Raw genomic sequence first — 21,279 nt, forward strand, 5'->3', positions numbered from 1 at the left:
TAAATTTATTTGAAAAAAAGAGAATAGCTATTTTATTGCTCAACAAAAAAAATGACAATTCATCACATTTACTTTGATTAAAAAAGGACTAAACTTTATTGACAAACTGCGGCAGACATTTTGACAAGTTTTAGCTACCTATTTAGGCAGACTTACACATGTAGCATTTAATCTTCAAGAACAGAGTGGGAGGACAGTGTACAAATCCAATTAGGACTTTAACCTATGTACAAAGTGAAATTTTTCCTCATTTTTTCAGCTGCAGTGTCCCTTTTTATGTAAAGCTAGTGTTGAGATACACTTGAACAAGTCAACGGGATTGCTAATATTGACAATTTGTGTCAGTTTTAAACTTGCACTGTATTATCTGCCCCAAACACTATAAAAATGAGAAGACTGTAATTTTACAGAGTTCAGACCTACTCACTTAATACTCTGTTTTCTAATATCAAACACGGGGCAATTAAAGCCATGCTTTAATTTATTCTTCTCTTAAAAGTTCTTCATATAGAACCAAGCTAAGAACCCCTTTACATTGGAAAAACTGCTTCCCAAGCATCTCTCAACACTGCATGTTCGGGGCTAGATTTCAAAACCCACATAAGAAAAGTCAATTTTACAAACCTAATTTTTTTCTTTTAAGTCAATTAACTTTAAAAAAAATTCTATTTAATTTGTTTGAGGATCCTTTGTATTAAAATTTAAACTTAAGATTCATCAGCAATCTGCTTTTAAGGAAAGTCTGATATCTGTGGTTACTTTTAAACGGTGGCAGCCACTACCGTTACATTATGATTTTAAATTCTTAAAAACAGCCCTGAATTTTGAAATGTAGCCTACTTTGGGATTCTGCAACTACAACTTTTATGGGTTGCTTAAAACCAAACTTAAAAGGTTAACAAAACCTTAATTTCATAACTGTTAAGCAAGCATGTCACTTTTGAAACTAACATTTTAACTCAACTTTTTCTTATTAAAAAAGGTACACTTGTGTTTATCTAAACAACAAAGAAAGAAAAGCAATCTACACACCTAAAAAAATTAAAGTCGGTCCTCTAAATCTATTTAACTCATTTTAAAATACTACGTACAGAAGCCAGAATGCAGGGTGAGGATGGAGTGGGAGAAAAAGGGCCACGAAGAAAAACAGTTAGACAATTACTTGTCTGGTGTGGGTAAAGCAACAGGAATCCTGGGAGATACAAGAATCAGTAACAACTGTTTGCTCATAACTGATATTTTTCCCTCATGTTTGTGTTTAATAACGTCCGTATGGGTGCTCTCTGTAGGCCCCCTTCACTGGCCTAGCTGGTGGGGCCTTCAGGGAGGGCCTTGTTCCATTCCAGTCATCTTGGCCTGCAAAAGAGAGAGCAATATATCAACAGTCACAGCACATTCCGGGCCGAGATGTACATAAGGGAGCAGCAGCACCACTCGGTGCCAGTCAGAAGGCCTGGCTCCAATGCTGGAATCAGCTTACAGCAGAGCATTAAATATTCCTCTGGTTTGTATGGCTTTAAGTCATGCTTCAAAGCAGTTTGACGCTAAAATGTTTCCACAAAATCCTCTATTTTCAAGCACATCTTTTTACAAATATTGAAAAAGGCAACTCACACAGCAATCCCCTGGAAGTCTACAGCTCTGACACCCCTACTAAGCTCAGGCTTGGACAAATCTGATGCCTTTTATGAGTAATTAATTTCAGCGTTGCTGAAGCCAATTCGTGGAGCAGCTTTGGCAGCCAGCCGCTGCTAAGATCACAACAGTCCCAGCCCCTTCAGACGGGGAGCCAGCAGCATTTTACAATTCCGGAACTCTGACTGTGTGGGGGATATTGCTACAGGTAGCATTCCTCTCCTTCCAAAATGCCAAGCAAGAAGTCTCATTGGAAAAGACTGCCAAAATGACTAAGTTGCTAACACTGCTCTAGGATGGCAGAGCTTCTTACTGAACTTTTAGACATTAGTCTGCCTTCTACTGTTATTTGTTTTTCCTTCCCTTCTGCAACTACCAGGAAAATTTATAGCAGTAGATACCAAAGCATTTGCTTACCTCTTGAGACCAGCCATAACTTGCTAGCCACCATACTAGCATTAATATGCTGTTGATGGGACAAAGCACTCAACAGGACAGCCAAAATCCTTCTGCAGAACAACTACCGAAGCAAGTAAGTTCAAATTCCATTGTTCCTGAGCTAGCCCTAGCCCCAAATATCCAAGTTCAGCTCTCATTATGGCTTGTGTTTGCAATATTTGTATGTGTATGTCTGCCATTCTCTCTATGGTCATCAGTTTATGGAAGTAAGCATCCAAACCCCTGAAGACAACCCAACACACTATTCCCTACCACCACGGAACACATTCCGATTTTCTCAGAACCGTCTCCATCCTGACTTAATTTATTTTTCTAATTTTGTTTTCATGAAAGCAAAGACCAAAGGAAATTACTGTGTATAAACAGATTAGCTGTGGCAACTTCATGCCAAGTGTACAATGAGCATTTTGGCCTTCATATCCCAGACAACAACACTGCTCTCCTACCAAATAGGAGGCACAAAAGCCTCTTTGTGTGGTGTGACTAACATAGGCAACAAACCAAACCATTTAACAGCTATTCCAAACAGGGGCATGAAAGATATCCAGCATTACTGACAGCAGTTGTCTATTCAAATTCATCTTAGATGGGAAAAGCATCCCTGATTAGGCACCTGAATTTGAACCTTGCACAACATAAGCACAGAGCAGAGAACACCTAGAGGAAGGCCTGGTTTTCTGCTCACTCAAAGCAGAAGACACTACTATATTAACAATTTGGCTTCCCTAATACTGGGATGGCAGGGGGATTCCCTCTGCTTCCGAGAAGCCCAGAAAGCCCCTTCATGTTGGTCATTATCATCCCTACTTGAATTCATTTACACCTTCAGGCAACTGATGCTCTGCTAAAGGGACTGTTGTCAATACAGCATATTTCCATGCCATTAAGCAGCTCACTTTTGCAACTGTTTACAGTTCAGCTTGCTTATAGAGAAGGGAAAACAAATCTTTCTTACTGCTACATGCAGATGCCATTCATAAGCTTGAATATCAGAACAAGCTTAAAAAAAAAAATGCAGTCATCCAATCCTTTATTACAGGCACCTCAAATATAAGGCCTGCTGTTTTCAACAGTTAGTGATTTAGACGGTTTTGGTTAAATCAATTTCCCGCACCCCTCAGTCTAGCCTAAGTTGCTAGCCTTAAGTTAAATTAGCCAAACTTCATAGACTACATGCAAATCATTTTGACCAATAATGTTCCACATTGTCAAAGGGAGTCCTTAATATCACATTTAAATCCTTTTTCAAGCAAATGCTTAGTGCAGAGTCAGTGTCAACTGGAGGGGTTTTGAGGATAAAAGAAGCAGATGGAAGTGTGCATTCATCCAGCTCAACAAAATATAATCCATGAAAATCAGACTGCAGCAAAAGCAGTGTTGTGGGTGGAAATCCAAAGCTCAAAATACTCTAAAGCTACAAGAAAATTAAAAGATATTTCTATAGTTAAAGACTGGAATTTTAAAAAGGTCACCTTTGTGACCACCAGGATAGATAAGAATCTAAAAACGACAGAATCCTTTTGGTTGTTTAGATCTGGGTAAATCTGTAGCATGTAAATATTCTGCCATGAAAACTACTACGGGATCTTCTAAGTATCAGCAGTTTTTGCTGGGAGTGTGGAGTGGCGCTGAAAAACAGCCGATCAGCTACAAACAATTCTCAACTTTGTGCAGCCCCTTCCCTGTCAAGACAATAGTATTTCCAGACATACCATAAGCTTCATAGGTTTCCTGTGCCTCCCCGTGTCCATAATCATAGTATTCTGTGTCCCTGGAAGAGTAATTATGCTGGTTATACAGTGCTGAAACAATATTCCTAAACCAACACAACTTGCACAAACACTTGAAAAGCAAAGATGCACAGTAGTTCACAGTTCAGTACGCATTCACAGTTGTGTATGTCTGGTCATTGCTTTTAGAATTGTCAAGAACACTGGGACACTCCCAAAAGCTAATTGCCAGGCACTGCTAGATTCCAGCAGAACAGGCACTTTCCCTGTAGCTCAAACTCAGAAATAAATTTTTCCACTTAAAAAGAAAAAAAAAAAATGCATAATTTTCTCAGTAACAGATAGGAGACAAATGAACTTACCCTTGGCCCTGGCTATAGTAGCCTTCATACCCCTCATAGCTCTGGTCTGCATACGCGTCATCATAGCCCTGAAACAGATGATTACAAGCTGTGTTAACGGAAGGACCAAAGGTTACTTCCTGACCAAGGGTAATGGCAAAACTGAATTTAGGCTACAGCAGCTTTCAGAGGAGCCTGTGAATCCTTGTCTGCCACAGAGGAGGGGCTCCATCACAAAACAGAGACAGGCAGCTAAAAACTGCTATATGTACAACACATCTTAAAGTCAGTTACACGACCAAGTTTGCAGTTTGCTTACACTACAAATCCATGTGTCAAGAGGTTTGTAACTGTGTTGTCCAACACACAGATTTACAGATTAACAAAAATACCCTATTAATTTTGATTGACTCCATTGGAAAAACTCGAAAGTTTTACTGAGAGAACAATATTTTGAGAAGTCTCAATATTTGTGATTATTCCCCCAAATGCTGTTGTGTACCAAAAGCAGTCATCTTGTTTTCCCTTTAGAATATAAAGAGCATATATGTCAACTATATGATAAGCTTGGTGGGAGGGGGGGTGCTTGGTTATATGACTTGAAATATCATTATATTTATTCACATATTTAACTTAAGGATTTTAGGCACAGTAAGAAGCCTTTGGTGCTCCCTGCTCAAAGAATTCTCTTGCAGAAGTTCACTGATGCATTTTTTTCTACCATGCATGAATACTTATGCCAGTGTGCAATCTTGGGCACATTTTGGTTTTACTATAACAACCCCTTACCATGTGTTTATGACAGTAGCAGTTTCCTTCTTTGACAACTAAACAGGCAGCTGAGGTCACCCAGCACAATACCAGTGTTTTCGTTGATGGTCACTTCTCCATTGCAATCTCACTGTTGTTAGCCCTTATTTCAATAATGTTGAATATCTAATACATGATCAGCTAGCTGAAAAGAAAGAAAAAAAGAAAAAGTATATAGTTTCTTACATATTCCTCATAGGTTTCTGGTGCGGGAGGAGGAGGAAGCGGTATTCTCTGAATGCCAGCTGCACGCGCTCTTGGTGCAGGAGCACCCCTTACTGCTGGGGGAGGAGGTACTCCGCGGGCTACAGCAGCTCCTCTAGCAATGGCACCCCGCACTGGGGCTCCTCGCACAAGGGCCCCCCGAGGAGGAGGAGGAGGAGGAGGAGGAGGAGGACCAACACCACGCCCCCTGGAAAGGAAAAAGAAGGGTTGTAAAGAGCTACTGCTGTACTGCTCATGTTCTGAATACTGAAGGCAGTATATGTGCTTCTTACACCTACTATAAAATGTGATCACTTGATAAACACAATTATCATTGACTAAGCCATGATTTCCTTATCAAGAATGAAAGTACAAGAATTGTTAATATTGCTGTATTGTAGGATTTAAAAAAGCTCATCTTGGATTCTACTGCATTAGATGTACAGACGAAGAAATGAATCTGATTAACGGAGCCTGCCATCAGCGCCTGTTACTTCAGAACTGTGGCCAAATCATTTCTCAAAGTTCATTTTAAACAACCTTCTATCACTAATTAGTAAGGTCAGCCAGAACTCCAAAAAGTGAAGATCAGTGATGAGATGAACAGTGACACTTGGGTAAACGTTCAGATAGAAGCAAAGAGTTCTCCCCCCATGAACTATGTAGTGAAGCAAGAAGTACAGTAACATAGATTTATCACCAATTTAGCCTGATGCCTTGACAGCAATGAGAGAATAATAGCGTCCTATGACTTTCAAAGAAAGGTCAGTTTAAATTGAAAATGCTTGTTCTGCTGAAGGCTACCGAAACAAACCCTACACATGATTTCACAGGCCAAGCTTTTATTTCACCATCTATCCATTCTTCCAATTTTTGCAAGGTTACTTTATAAAGCTACTAATTTCTGATGCCAAGAATACAGACATTCATTAAGCTGAGTTACATCGCAGAATCACAGAACATACAAAACATTTGATGCCCATTTGCTAAAAGCGAGCCTTCAACACAGAAGGCCAAAAAGCCTTGGCCAAAAGCCAACGTTCAAGGCCAACAGCTGATGTGCAAGAACAAGTAGCTTAACCTCCTCTCACACTGCAACTCTGAGCAAGACACAGCATTTCCAGGTCTGTGCTTTTGGGAAAGATACCTTGGAACAGGTGGAGGTGGTGGCGGAGCCGCTCCCCTTCCCCGCACAGGTACTCCTCGACCACGAGTTGGCTCTGGCACACCGTTCAGATAGGAGAGCTCCAAGAATTGCTCCTGACAGATATCGTCCATCATATCCTGAAAAGGAAGAAGAGTCAACTCCAAACAACAACTAGCCAGTCTGTGCTCCGAGAGCTCAAAGGCTATCATGCTGGAATAAAAATTACCAAATAGTCCTAAGTTAAAATCTACTGATTCTACTGAGATCTACTTGGCCGGCAGCAATGCACAACCGCCAGCTTCCCCCCAAACGGCCAAGAAGGGCGCACCCCCCTTCCCAGCTGGGAACTGCAGTGGGGCACTACAGCCGGTCCCTGTGAAAAGGGAACTTCACTCACAGGAATACCGGAGCCATCTGATGTTTGGTGGCTCAGGGATGTCAGCAAGATTTATTTGCAAACGCTGGAGAGTTCAGAGGCTAAGTCAGGTGAGACATATCTCACCTCAAGCACCTACAGGTCTCCTTTAAAGGCAGCTGGCTGGCAGTGAGCCTGTGCAACGTCACCGAATGCCGCTGTGCTCCCAGCACACTGAAGGAACAGGGCAGAAGGCAGCCTGATGAAGAGTAAATACCAATTTGCAAATCCAGGCTGTCTTTTCACATTCTTAAGAACGCAGTATGTTTCTGCTCCACGCATTTTTATTTCCCCAGGGGATCTAGCTTGAGGAATTAGTATGAATCTCTGGTAACCCCGCAGAAGTCACTCTACCCCACCCCTTCCCTGAAGGCACACGCAGGCTGGGCCTCGCACCACCACTCTTGTCAGAGGGGATCTTCGTGCTGTCATGGCAACACCACAAAGCAAGAAGTCTCCTGCCAGATGTGTCTTCACAGCACTGCTGCCTTCCACAGTGACTTCTCCGCCAATTTTCACAAGTTTAACACATTGTTTGAAGGCAGCAATAGATAAGACACTTTAAATAGCAACCTATATGCTTGCTTTAGCAAGCCGAGGCTCTGTACATCCCAGGGGCTCCTTGAAGATGACCTCTCTCCTTCAAAGGCACTTCACATACCAATCACTCCTCCTCTCCGCGGCAGACTCACAAATCATCCAGTATCCGTATGCTTTTCACACTTCCCCACTACCTACTGCTCTCAGGTTCCACCCGCCCCTTACATTTCAGGCAGAACATCTGAGCTCGCTAGTCGCAGCTGAGCTCAAACAAAGGGGTACGATACTGGGATATATTCAGTTCTGTACCAGCTGGTTCTTTGACCTATAGAATTACAGGCTGAGCTAGCCAGAAGCAGGGAGCACTTTGTACTCCTTTCCCATTTTGTTTTTTCCCAATTTAGTGAGCTACACTCATGTATCATTTTAGTAACACCCAAAACACTCCCTCAAACTGCAGTTCTTAAGAGGCGATATTTGAGAGCTACTGTATTATGTACTGGTATGGGTCTTGTAAGCTTGAACAGTAAAAGACATCCCCGGATAGATAAGAAATGTCATCTGTACAAATGCTAAAAAGGTTGCTTCACATCATACACATTTAAAACAGCAGAAATACTGATTTAACGTATGTGTCCCAGAAATTCACTACAATACTGAGTACTGCTACCGAGGTGCCTGGCAGTCACCCTCCACTCTCCTCTGACCTCCCTCCAGTGCAGAACCCTCTGCAAAGATGTCTGTACAGTTACAGTTTCTGATCTGACCAGTAAAGTTACCTAGCTAGTTTTCTGTGCAGCAGTTCCAACCAAGAGGAAGCAATCAAGAAGTCTCCTTCCATGCCAGGCTAGTAATGGGAAAGAAACACCTGTTCCTTAAGTGTTCTATACGATGAGTGTTTTGCCTTGAAAGTGCTTTTTTCCTAATTATCATCATAGGGTTAATATATGCCCTCAAGCAAGATTACTGGGGTCACTTTAAGCTGCCACACTCACTCCTGCAGCTCCAGGCTTCCTCAACTGCATCATTCCTGAAACACGAGCCTTACATTATGCAAATCTTACCCAATCTTACAGCCAGATTCACAACCCATCTACTTCGCTCAATAAGAAAAGAGCATCAGTATACATACCGGAACAAGGAACTTCTTGACTTCTTCCATGGCATGAGCCATTAGAGCATAAGCTTCACACGGGGGTCCAAAAACTTCGATGAAGACATGCAGATCCATATTTAGATGAGCATATTTAGGATCCCCACCTTTACGCAGTTCTTCCTCCTGAAACAAAGCAGACTGGAGAGTCCTAAAGCTGAATAAGACACAGAGAAATTGCTTTTCTTTTAAATGTTTCCTAATTCTTAGCAGAAAATGTCTGTAAGAGCTTTTTGGCCATGCCTGGCCACAGATCATAGTAACAGGCTAAGCACACAGGTATGCAGTTTTATAAAAAGCCACCTGCAAGTCTACATCTTCCCGCTTTTCATAACTGCCTTTTTGGGTGACCGTGATACTTTTGTTAATGCCTTGATGTCAGGCACCTTTTCCAGGAGATTAAGCACACACAAGCAATGTTCTTCCTCTTCTATACCACCTTCTTGCCCGGGGCACTGCTTTACAGTGAAAAGTAATGTCTAATGCCTCAAACAAGCATCCTCTTCAGCTCTGCTCTTAGATACCTGCATCCATTCAGTTTACTTTAAGAAGCTAGAAATAAATGAAAAATTAAAAAGCTTCTCATGCTGCTAAAGTAAAAGCTAAATTAAATTACAGCTCTGTTGACTGCTTGTTAGCTCAGTTTTAGGAGCAAGCAGGAAGAAAAAACTCTTTCCATTTCTTCTGCTCAAAAAAGCTCCTGGCACTTCATGTTTCACTAAAGATTACCGGGAACATATTGCTCTGACATCTTCAGTGAACCATGAAAATCTCAGGATTTCAGAAGGGACAGCTGGGAAAGGGAATTGTTTTGTTTCTGGAGGGGAAACATATTACTTAAGACTTTTCACCAGTTTGAATTAATTTTTACTTTAAAAACTGGCAGTTCACCTTTCATAACATATCTCTGCATCCAAAGGTACAGGATATCAAAGATGTCTGGTCTCTGTAAGCCATGCTCACAACGAGAACAATTATCACACTTCTACACCAATCAACATTGCTCCTAACACACAGAGGACAATTTAGGAGTGGTGACTTCCTACTGCCTTCACTTTTAAATTTTAATGGTTTCATCATCTACAAAATGCTTTAAGAACCTCTACTTTTCACAGCAATGTGAAAGGCATTAATACATATGCATGTTTTCAAGGGTGATGCCCTTACCTTTGCTTTATCTCGCATGGAACCCTTCCCAAGCACAGATATCTTAGCACCAGTTTCTTCCTGAAGTCTCTTGATGGTGTTGCCTTGAGGTCCCAAAATCTTTCCAACAAAGTTGAACTGTAAAGAAAAAACAACCAAGAAAAAAAAACCCTATTTTAGCTTCAAAGTTCTGCAGCCTTAGCAAAAGCTGTTCTTAATGCTACACTGGCTGACAGGAAGTTTAGTCAGGCCATTTTCTCCTCACTTCACAAAAATTCAGACCAAAACTTGCACAGGAAAATTTAAGTTCCAGAACATTCTCTTCATGAAAAAAATACTCCACCAGAAAAATCAAGCTAAATTAATTTATGTAAAGCATTTAATTCTAATTTTTATTCTCTGGTCTTTTTATGTGTAGCAAATCTTAAGAGTTAAACATACTTTTAACTGTAAAACACTCTACATATGAAAGTCTATTTCAGTAATGAAAGATCAAAATGATGCATCACCATTTAGCTTTATCCCAAGACATTCTAGAAATGTAAAATATTAGAAATAAGATCCTTCAAGCTCGCATAGGAAAAATTCCATAGCGATAGTGGAACAGTGGCGTAACTCCCGATGACACTTTGACAGCTACTATCACTAACAGTCCACCATAAAAATCCTTAGAAAATAAGCAAATCACAGAGATTCGGTAAGCTATTTTCTGGCCCTCACCTTGGGGTACTGTTTGACAGGTATCAGAACTCGTTCTTTCAGTTTCATATTCTTGTGGGAAAACAAATCCAGGTAGTTCTCTTCCTCATCCTTCTTTGTTGTCTCACCCTTCTGAATTTTTTCAATTTCTAAACAAGATAAAAATAGGGCTGCTTATATTCCTCAAACAAACAATATTTTAGAGTTGGAAACATGACAGGACATACCACCCTTATTCTCTGTGAATATTTGAACATTTGTAATTGCAGTAATGGAATCTGGATAGACAGACTGGCTTTTTAGGGCTAACCCAGCTTGTTTCTCCCTCCCTTCAAATCTAGGATTCCAGAAAGCCAAAACCAAGATAATGAACAGTGATAAGAAAGAATAGCAGAAAATGCCCTATGAAAAACTTCAACAGATTAAAGAGGAGGAAACCTTAAGTATAGTTCTGTGCATCACTCACACTGTGCCTTCCTCTATCAGTCCCCAAACTCATGGAGACTCCTGTAGTCTACAACGAAACCAGGCCCAAGTGCACCAACTATAAACACTCACTTCAATGCAGCAGCAATCTGCTAATCAGGCAAATTTCTATAATTCAAGTTGATGCACTACTTTAAATGTGTAATTTAAGTAGATTAGGGGTGCCAACGCACACTGACACTTTGAATTAACTATGAATTTCACTCATATTGCAAACATTACTAATAAATAGAAGCCAAAATTAGTGTCACTCCTAGAGTTTGGAGTGGTTTATTAAATTATTAACTCCGTTGAATTAAACAAATGCACCTTTATCATATTTATCACACAAGCAGTTCATAATTGTTGGACTTTAAGCTATAAGCCTCAGCCATATTAGCCATAAATGAATATCAGAAGTCTTTAACTGGATTCAGACAATGCAACTCCAAATTTTCGTCTGTCAAAGATTCTGATTTTTAACTTTATATTGTGAATTATAGACCCTTAGAAAAACACTGAGGTGGCCTGACTGAACTGAAGCATGATGCAGTCAGAAGGGGAATCTGGAGCAAAGACCAAATAACCTTCTGGAACTAGGTTATTAAGGTGGGCCAATTAGCAACTAGCACACAAACATTTTCTCAAATTTGACGAGAAGTTAAGCTTTCAGTGAGAGATGGCAGGGGACAGGCACCCATAAAGGAAGACCCAAATGGAGAAGGCTGAAGACCATCTTCAAGGAAGGCATTTCTAGCATAGGTACTCACACCAAATTCATTACTGCTAGGAGTGTAAGTGTCCTTCCCCTTGACTAAGACAAACACCAAGTCCCAAAGTTTTGCAGAACAATACAGCTCACAGCTGACTGCCTTTTCTTTTCTGCAGATGTCCAGTCATGTACAGTTTCTATTTAATAGTCAATAGCAAGACAACCAGTTCCCCAAAATTTGGAGCTAATGCATCAGTATCAATCCCAAATTACTGATAAACCATTATGTAGTCTTTGGTCAATCAAAAATTTTGTCACACCATGCACAGCCATCACAACCTCTTTACAGATGACTATCAGGTGAGGAGCATGACCCTTCCTTAAATTATGCAATTTCATCAGCAAACCCAAGAACTATAAATATCTCCTCTCTGAGTCGAAAGTGCTCTAAATACAACTTCTCACATCTCGGGGGGGTGAAGGGAAGAGAGAGAGAGAGAGAGAGAGAGAGAGACTTTCAGAAGATTATACACATAACTGGATTAAAGCTGCAAGACAGAAATGAAACGGAAGACTGCTTAGTCATTTACCACGTTTTAAAGAGGACAGCTGCAATATCTTGTTTTTCCTGTGATTTCAGTCCATGTCAGAAACTATATACTTTAGATTAAATTTTCATTTCCATGCTTACAGTTTTGGAAGACAGGCATATCAGATACTTGACACGTTATCCACCTAATACTATGTTCACGTAATCCAAACAAATAGGAACAGTGGGTTACCAGAAAGTTCTGACTGGACAGGCAACCACAGCCTAACGCGTCGAGAAGCATGACTGGCATATTTTGAATGATGCAGACTGCAAGGAAGTCAAGCAACTAGATGGGCAACCAAAAAAACCTAAGAAAACAGATTGAATGATCAATATTTTAAATAATCAATTACGGTCAAACTAACACAAACTGGTTTTTAGTTTAGAGATCTAATTATAGAACTTGGAGATTATGTTGCATAATTCTGAAAAAAAAACAAATTTTGTAGTTCTACTTGCAACAGCACCATGGCTCCCTTACAAACATGTTACCATGACTCCTAAAAAAATAAAAAATAAAAATGGATCTAATACGCTTTGAAAAAGATAGCTTGATTTTTGCTTTAAAAAGAAATGATTTTCTGAAGATGCTATGCAAAATTAAAAATAAGTTCAAGCACCGTCAAATTTATAAAATAAGCAAAAGAGCTGTCTGCTTCAGTTAGTTTTACTTACAGGTTTTTAATTTTTACTATAATAATACATCAAAGAAACAAAGCTTTGGAAACTAATGATTGCACTGCTGGCCTTATCACTGGCTAAACATAGCTTTAGATCCTCTAGTGTAATGAGATTCCATCTCAAATATTTTGCTTCTGCAAACACAGTAAGTTTCTGAAAATGTATTCTGCATATTAACAAAAAGTACTTTCTATGCACATATTAAGAATAAAGTCACCCTCAAACTTTCTTAATTCAAAATTAAACTACCCAGAGGCATCTATCTTGCCAAAACACAGAAAGCGATCAGATGTAAGCCTCTGAAAACCAGTGAATTACATCTCACATCAACCACACAGCAAAATCCATTCTGCCTACTGCAACAGTAGCAACAACATCTGGGAATTGTTCTACGAGGACAACAGATCATTAACCATTTGCTGAGAGAAGCACTGGATACACCATTGCTAAGTCCTCAAGTGAAACTCAAAAGATATGAGGAAAAAAAAAACCCTATCCCAGCAGAATAACTCGAAGTTCTCCAGCTTCTGTTATTCAGGTCAGCGTAGGTGACCTAGCAGTCCCCTTCACACCTTCAGACAAATTCCAAGTCTGCAAAGCAGTGCGAAGAAGGACTAAAAACATGCCACTTGTGACGCGTCCTACTGATCTGGATTCCAGTGCTATCTGTATGCATTCTGGCATATCAGCTACGCAACATGAAGCAGTACTGAATGAACCGATGAGTGGTAGCAGTTTGTCAGACCACTTACTGATACGAAGAAGCGTACATATACCTTGAGGGATTAAGCATGCCTCATTTCAGTGCTGATTTTTTAAAGCCGTGTCAGAGGTGCAGCAGAAGGTTACCTTCTTGCCACGGGGAATGTCAGCAGTCTGGCGGCATGTGTGGCAGTGGTTTCCAGGACTTCATGTGGGGCAGTGATTGCATTGTCTCAGAAGAAATCCTAAGGGGTAGGTAAAGGGGGTTGGTAACACTGCTGCTTCACAGCAGTGCTGCTCAGCAGCCATAGTGCTACTCCTAACCTAAGCCCGAGCTTTTCCTTAACAAAGAACGCATTAAACGCTGCCCTGCAGCACACCTGTGCTCTGCAAGCAGAGACATCATCCTATTCATTCACAATACTGATACCAGCAGTATTATCTTCAAATTATGATAATACTGATCCCATGCCCCCCAAAATTTATTTAATAGAGTTTGTGGGGGGGAATAGGGCCATCTATAAGAAAGCAGAGCTTCATCTCTCCCGTGTCACCACTCCCTAGCTGATTTGATTTCACAGGAGAGGAATCAGGGACCCATTCCTGGATGAATTTAGTCAACAGTGGAAGCGGCAGAATTTGGCAAGTCTAACCCCACCATTTCCCTCCCACTTCTTCCTGGAATACACCCCCCACCCTCCAGCCTGTACGCTGGGATTCATATGCAGGCAGCTCTGCTTTGGAGCTTGGCTGGGAAGGGCGAGGACTGCCACTAGCACAGGGAGAAGGGGCATGGGGAAGAAAAGAAACACTGCTCAAGCATGGAGGGGGGTGGGGAGGGAGGAGAAAGCCTGGAGGTGAGCTATGAAAAATGGTACTGATAGTAGAGACTCTTGGGAGAAAAGTGGGAGGAGGCAGAGTCACAGCAGTGACAGGCAGGCTAGCATCAGCATCTAATAATGTTGGCATTGCTTAGCAGGAAATACATTTAAAAATGCAACAGTAAAATGCTATTAGCATATCCCTCAGTCTGCAACATCTGGGCACAAGTTTAAGGCGGCAGTTAGAGCTCCTTTGGGGGCTAGGACACACGCTTGGAAACACAGAAATTTCTCCTCCATTTCAGAACAGCCTTAACTCCATGCTGAGAAAGCTTCAGAACATTTTATTGCTTTGGGTTACATACAGTTTCTCATCACCCCTGTGACCTCAGCCCATCTCTAATCCCACTATTTGGCTCCTTGGCAAGTTACTCCAGCAAGGCCACTGCCCATCCATCTGATTTTCCCACACAGCCTGTGTTTCCACCGTTTGTGTTCTTCCTAGGAATACACACGGATTAAATGAATCTGGCACAAGAATCAGCACAGTCAGGAGGGGATTCTTTTGAGGATTCCTTCAACTTCTCAAGCTGCTCCCTACTTTGCAATGTTTTGATCTAACTCCAGTTGCTCACAGCTTCCTCCCTTCACGGATTTACTCTAATACCCTACCCATTGCTCTGAACCTACCCCTCACCATCCATCTCTGTCCCTCCTCATCACTCCACACGTCTGGGGAGGTAAAGGGTTGCATTTAACATGAGGACCAGTTAGATGCTAGCAGTGCAGAGATCTGCTAGTGGAGTGGAGATGGGGCTTACACAACTATTTGTAGCACTGGAAGCTCAGAGATGAAAAGGCCTGCTCTTTTCAAGGAGAGTTCCTCCATGCAATGAAAATAGCTTGCTAAGATTAACACATGAACTTGAAAAAAATATGCCTGGCTAACACTTGCATTGGTGGATGTCTCCCATCCTTCCAGTGCAGACAGGCAGAGAGGACTGTGCCTTTCAAAGCATCAGCATCTCCCCCCACCCCCACAACAGATGAAGGGCATAAATCAAAGTAAGGAAAAGGGGTTTTCTTGTTCCTATGGAAAGGGAAGGTCACGCAGAATCTGAATCACAGAAGTGAGGCAACACGGATCATATTCCAAGGTGCAAGAAACCCCAATTTTCAATTTCTATTCAGGGTGCTGTGTAACAGAACCCTAAAAAGTAGCCACTTTTCTCCCTTTTGATCACACAGTCTATTGTTCAAGAATTAGGATTACGTCACTGTGTTGCCCTTCATCTTGCTCCTAAACAATGCTGATTTTCTTCAGAAGCGCTGAATGGTGTTAGAACCACACAAGTATTTTGGGCTACTTTAAAATGTTGTTTTTAAACAAGATGCCTTAGTTTCAGTGCAGAACTCCTGCAGGAGTTCCCCTGGAATGCAGGCTGAACAAGCAACTTGCACTCTTGAGAAAAGGCTGGCATAGGGATAGGGATACTGCTGCCATTCAATGACCTGTCGTTTCGAAAGCCTGTCTGAAAAAAAATCATTTTGCTGAAGTCATGCTGCACATACGCATTATAATCTTTGGCCCAGACCTAAATTCCAAAGCAAGATTTTCAGTAGCTTCATCAATATTACATCCCCAAAGGTGCCACAGCAGTAGAGAAATCCTGAGCAATCCAGGTCAGTTAGGGAACAGCTGGTCATCTGTGCAAAAAGAGTCTCCCAAAACCATGGCTTTATTTCAGATTCTCTCTCATGAGCTTCCTGCTTAGATCGCCCTAAGTTTGGGCTGCCTGGTGAATGCTCGCAAAGGACAGCAATTTTCAATAACCAAAGCAAGGCAGAAGCATTTGGAGCTTGTCCAATGATCAATCCTAAGTCTCACAAAGCTGCACTCTACTATCAGCAATTTTTAAATTGATGAAAAACTCATAAATCCTGGTCACAGCACTCAGTGAACGAAGCTTTCCTAAATGGGCTAAGAGTGCTGTTCTTTGTGAAGGCATTAGCAAATTCCTTAGGTTTCATTTCACTGAAAGGCATTATCATAGAGCTGTTGAGCATCAGCTGGCTAAAGGGTTTTATTAATAAAATAATTAAATTTATGGCAAATCAGATTATAAAACTGATTTATGGAGATCAAGATGCTGACGAGTGATGTCAAGTTACTCATGACACTGACGTACCTCAGTTATTTGTACAACGGGAGACAGCAAGTCTTAAGAATTACTTCCTATTTTAAAGGAGTTAATAAATTCTCCAGCACTGCTCTGATTATGGCAATATTAGATATTTTAAGGACTGTTTTAAAAAAAAGTCATTTAGAAACAGAATGGTAACAACTAGAGAGCTAAGCACTCTGCTCATCTGTAGATTGAATCTGGGTACATCCTTCTTGTGCTGAGTACATCCCAGCTCTCCACTCCAGGCACATTAAGCAGTAAGTGGCAGAAATTATTTAACTCGTTCCAATTTTTAAACTAACTACAGTGTCTTGAGGCAGCTGAGTCTACTTGATACAGCCACCAAATGCGGGTGCAGCAGCTGCACTGTAGAGATACGGAGAAATCAGAGCCGCCAGGCGATTGGACAGTGGTGATGGGGAAGGAGAAGGCTAGTCTGGGCACAGAACAAAGACTGCCATTTCCATTCCCTGTTTAGACTCATCAGAAGCATGAAACAAGCTCTAATACAGATTTCCAGAGCGGAAAATCAAAGAGATCACAAATCATGCCTCACAGGGACTCAAGCAGACGTTACACGGAAAACCCCGGTTTTTACCATTCTCTTGGGTCCCCTCTTTCCCCAGGGATGAAAAGGGACAATATGACCGTACCCTGCTCATTAAAAAGAAAGTTCTAGGTTTGTGCTTAATCCGCCTCAACCCCCAGGTTAAGCACGGGGGCTAAACAGAGATTAAATAAGAGAAATATCTGATCTCCAACCCCCCGCGGCAGGCGGGACGCATCTCGCCCGGGGCCGGTACTCGGGGAGCCCCGGGCAGGAGGCCTACAAGGGGTCGGCGGCGGCCGGGAGCCCCCCGCCGCTGCGGCCGGGAGCCGCCCCCCTCCCCTCCGCTCCCCGCCGCCCCCCCGGCCGCGGTACCTGCCGTGAGGAGCTGCATGGCGTGCGTGAAGGACGGGTCGAGGCTGTCCTTCTCGGCCATCAGCTCGGGCAGGTATTTGTTCTCGGGCTCCATCTTGACGGCGGCCCCGGGCAGCAGCGGGGTGGGGGCGGCGGCCTGGGCGGCCGAGGCGGCGGCCGCCGTGGCGCTGGGCGGCAGGAGAGGCGGCGGCTGCGCCCCGGCGGCGGCCCCCCGGCCCCCCCCTCCTCCGCCGCCGCCGCCTCCTCCGCGGGGCGGCCGCCGCGGCGGGGGCGCCCCTTGCCGGGCGCCGCCGGGGCCCGGCCCCCGGCCCAGGCGGGCGGCGGGGTCGTCGCGGCGCTGCATGCGGGGGGCGGGCGGCGGCGGGCGGCGGCGGGGCGGGCGGGCGCGGAGCGGGCCGAGCGGCGCTGCCACACCGTCCGCCACGGCGCCAGGGCCGGAAGTGAGGGGCCGGAAGGACCGCCCCCCTTCTCTCCCCCCTCCCCTTCCCTCCCCTCCGCCGCAGCTCCCGCGCGACCACCCCGCGCGCCTCTGCGCCTGCGCCGGCACGCGGCGGCGCACCGCCCCCCCCCGCCCCGCTCCTCGCGGCCCGCCCCCCGCGCCGCGCCTGCGCTGTCCGCCGCCGGCGGCCCCGGGAACGAGGCGCGCTCCTGGGGCGCATGCGCAGTGCCGGGCCCGCGAAAGGGGAAAGCGACACGCGGGAGGGGCGACAGCCGCCCCGCTGCCCTGATTGCGCATGCGCAGGTGCAGCGGCGCGACATTAGTCACCAGCTACCGAGAAACTTATCCCGCAGCGGATTCACAGCGCCTGCGCGGCGGGTTGTGTTGCGCATGCGCGGAGGCTGCCCGCTCGAGAACAAAGCGACTGGCGCGCATGCGCCCTGCGGGTGCGCGTCTCTGTAGAGGCAGGTCGGAGGTGCGAGGCGCGTCGCAGGCCCGACTGTGGTGGAGGAGCCCCGGGTCGGACTCCAGCCCGAGAGTGACGGGGGGACAGTGCTCTGGGGAGTGCAAGCCGCCTGGCCTCGGTGGGTGTGGTGAGCTGGGCATGGCCTGCTTTAGGAGCTGGGTCCTTGGCCTGCCTGCTCCTGTGGCCCTGTGCTGTGGTACAGGGCCTTGGTGGTGCCCGTGTGGGAGCTGCGCCTTCCCCTGCCTGCTCCTGTGGCCCTGTGCTGCGGTACAGGGCCTTGGTGGTGCCCATGTGGGAGCTGCGCCTTCCCCTGCCTGCTCCTGTGGCCCTGTGCTGCGGTACAGGGCCTTGGTGGTGCCCGTGTGGGAGCTGCGCCTTCCCCTGCCTGCTCCTGTGGCCCTGTGCTGCGGTACAGGGCCTTGGTGGTGCCCATGTGGGAGCTGCGCCTTCCCCTGCCTGCTCCTGTGGCCCTGTGCTGCGGTACAGGGCCTTGGTGGTGCCCGTGTGGGAGCTGCGCCTTCCCCTGCCTGCTCCCGTGGCCCTGTGCTGCGGTACAGGGCCTTGGTGGTGCCCGTGTGGGAGCTGCGCCTTCCCCTGCCTGCCCCCGTGGCCCTGTGCTGCGGTACAGGGCCTTGGTGGTGCCCGTGTGGGAGCTGCGCCTTCCCTTGCCTGCCCCCGTGGCCCTGTGCTGCGGTACAGGGCCTTGGTGGTGCCTGTGTGGGAGCTGAGTCCCTGATCTATCCATCTTGGTGGCCTTGTGCTGCAGTACAGAGTCTTGAAGAGAACACTTGCCTCCTGCATGGGAGCTGGTTGTTGGGCAGGGTTGGAGAGGGAAGAAAAGCTCTCGTATGGACTAGCATTCTCAGAAGTTTAGAAACTTCAGTTACAGTTGTTGGGGTGGAGTTAGTGAGGAAAGGATTATCTGCACCATCTTGAAACCCAGCAAAGTGGCACTGAACACTTTTTTCAGTCGGGATGATCTCGTGTGCAAAGGCCCCTTGGGTGCGGAGATTTCTGTTGCTGTGGTTTTTGGAGGCAGCTTTTATTTAGCTAGCATACAGGACCTATCTCAGGCACTGCAACCCCTTAAGTTAGTATCTCATGTGGCTGTTGTTTATTAATAGATTGACATTCATAGCTCAAGAACATAGCAGGAAGACTTAACAGCTTTTATAATTCTTGAAATTACACATACACTTCAGCTTGTTAAGGAAGCGTGTCAAACTCATTTTATCTCTGGATGTCTTGCGATAGACCACTCTCTGCAGCAGCCCCCTCTGTGCAGGGTTGGAGCTGATGTGCATGGACAGACGTAGCCTCCGACATCATCAGGTAACACAGCCTGAATCTTGTTCTCTCTCTCTTGCCTCCACGGTGCCGTTTCTGAACAGCCCCACTGAACCTGTGCAACGCTGTCACTCAGTAGTGAATGGCTGTGCAGCGTGTGCCCGTAAAGCCCTGCCTGCGTAAGGGAGCTACTATCACTGACAGCTTCAGAGCAGTGTGGGTCCCTGCCACGTGCAGGAGCAGATCTCGGTGCCTGCTCTGTTCCTCCCTTCTCAGTTCTCCCCTCTTTCACATGCTATCTCTTTTTCCTCACCCCAGCTGTATATCTTTCATGTCATTCTTATATTTTTTCAACAAGATTCTCTTTCCCTGCCTGCCTTCCCTGCCCCATCCGAACTCAGCTGCCAGCTGCTTCACTTGTAAATGCCATGGGATCTTCCCAGAGGTGGGACGTGCTAGCTCTGCTCCTGGTGAAGGCCATCATCAGCCCAGGGCTTCCACCTGCTGCCTCAGTCAGGCTCCCAGAGTACATGTAGCTCCCATCTTCCTATGACTGGCCCCTTTGCTGTGCTGGTGCTGCTATGGGAGCAGCTGTCATTAGCTGCTTGCATTTGGCCCGTTCCTCCGAGAACTTCAGGGGAAAAAAAAAAAAAAGCACATTTGGCTCCTTTAGAGTTTGTTTTAATTTTTAGAGGAAGGTTGCCTGATGGGGCCCTGGACTTGGAATCAGATCTGGGACCAGTTTCCAGCTCTGCTGAGGCTTCCTGAGTGAAGCTGGACACTTTGCTTAACCATTCGTCTGTAAATTAAATTACCTCTACCTTCCTTCTCTTGCACTTGGATTGTCCAGCCTGCGCAGGGTGCACAGGGGCTGAGACATTTCTTCATTACAGGCTTAATGGAGCCTACAGAGCATGTAGCCATGATCTTGGCCAGAGCCTCTAGGTGCTACTGAAATACAGAGTTCCTGGGTATTGAAATGGATGTGGTACCCTTCTAGGCAGTGCTAGGCAATCTCCCAGTCAAAGGGAAGGAGAAAAGAGGTGGGTCTGGTTTGGGCCTGACTGCGTGGCCACCCCTGCTCTGTTTTCCCTGTGTCTGTTCCTCTGTCGGTGTCTTAGGAGAGTAGCTGGTAGCTTGTATGTGAATGTGATTGCTTCTGCAGTTATTCCCTGCTGCTGGGATGACAGCTCGTTAATCAGCTAGCTCTTTGAGAAAATGCCTTTGTTTTGCTGCAGAAGAGGAAGAGGCCCGGCGGGCCTGGAGCACTAGACATTGTGCGTTATGCAAATGGGTGTGCGTCACGGAGCCACCGATGCGCGCTCAGGCGAGGGGCCCTGAGGAGGGTTTGCTACTGGAGCAGAGAACAGAAGAACTCTTGTTCCAGCTCTCGCTGATGCCACTTCCAGTGCAGCCGCCCACTTGTTCAGCTGGACCAGAGGCAGCAGCGATGCCAGCGGGAACAGGCTGCCTCTCCTGCGTCTGTCCTTTGCTCCAGTATTTTTATCTCAGCTGGCAGAAAAGGAAGTGTTAGTCCATGGCTCCAAATGAAGGTACTTGTTGTTACAGTGGATTAATAAATGCTAGCCTCTGAGACGCTAACCCTGCTATTCTTAGGGATCTTTACAAGCCTCGGTGATTTCCATCCCATGGCTAAATATTTCCGCCTCCCGGGAGAATGGAGCAGTCCCAGGCCCAGCCCTGTGCAATGTCCTGATGCCCTCTAG

The 21,279-nt window shown here is 45.2% G+C and overlaps 1 protein-coding gene and 1 long non-coding RNA gene across 2 annotated transcripts; one reads left to right on the plus strand and one right to left on the minus strand.

Annotated features, from left to right (window-relative positions):
* Window positions 1-67: 67 nt before the first annotated feature.
* Window positions 68-17,703, minus strand: KHDRBS1 (KH RNA binding domain containing, signal transduction associated 1). Its single transcript, XM_067311459.1, has 9 exons — window positions 17,361-17,703; window positions 10,301-10,428; window positions 9,602-9,718; window positions 8,414-8,560; window positions 6,327-6,463; window positions 5,162-5,387; window positions 4,187-4,254; window positions 3,807-3,865; window positions 68-1,356 (listed from the first exon to the last, which is right to left on the minus strand). Exons 1-9 carry the CDS (start codon window positions 17,701-17,703, stop codon window positions 1,259-1,261), a joined length of 1,323 nt encoding a protein of 440 aa, XP_067167560.1. The 3' UTR covers window positions 68-1,258.
* A 479-nt stretch (window positions 17,704-18,182) lies between these two features.
* Window positions 18,183-21,154, plus strand: LOC106493310 (uncharacterized). Its single transcript, XR_001294131.2, has 3 exons — window positions 18,183-18,383; window positions 19,520-19,597; window positions 20,791-21,154. It is a non-coding gene; the product is annotated as an uncharacterized lncRNA (long non-coding RNA).
* The last annotated feature ends 125 nt before the right edge of the window (window positions 21,155-21,279 follow it).

This window comes from Apteryx mantelli, chromosome 27 (assembly GCF_036417845.1).
Source record: "Apteryx mantelli isolate bAptMan1 chromosome 27, bAptMan1.hap1, whole genome shotgun sequence".
Lineage (NCBI taxonomy): Eukaryota > Metazoa > Chordata > Aves > Apterygiformes > Apterygidae > Apteryx > Apteryx mantelli.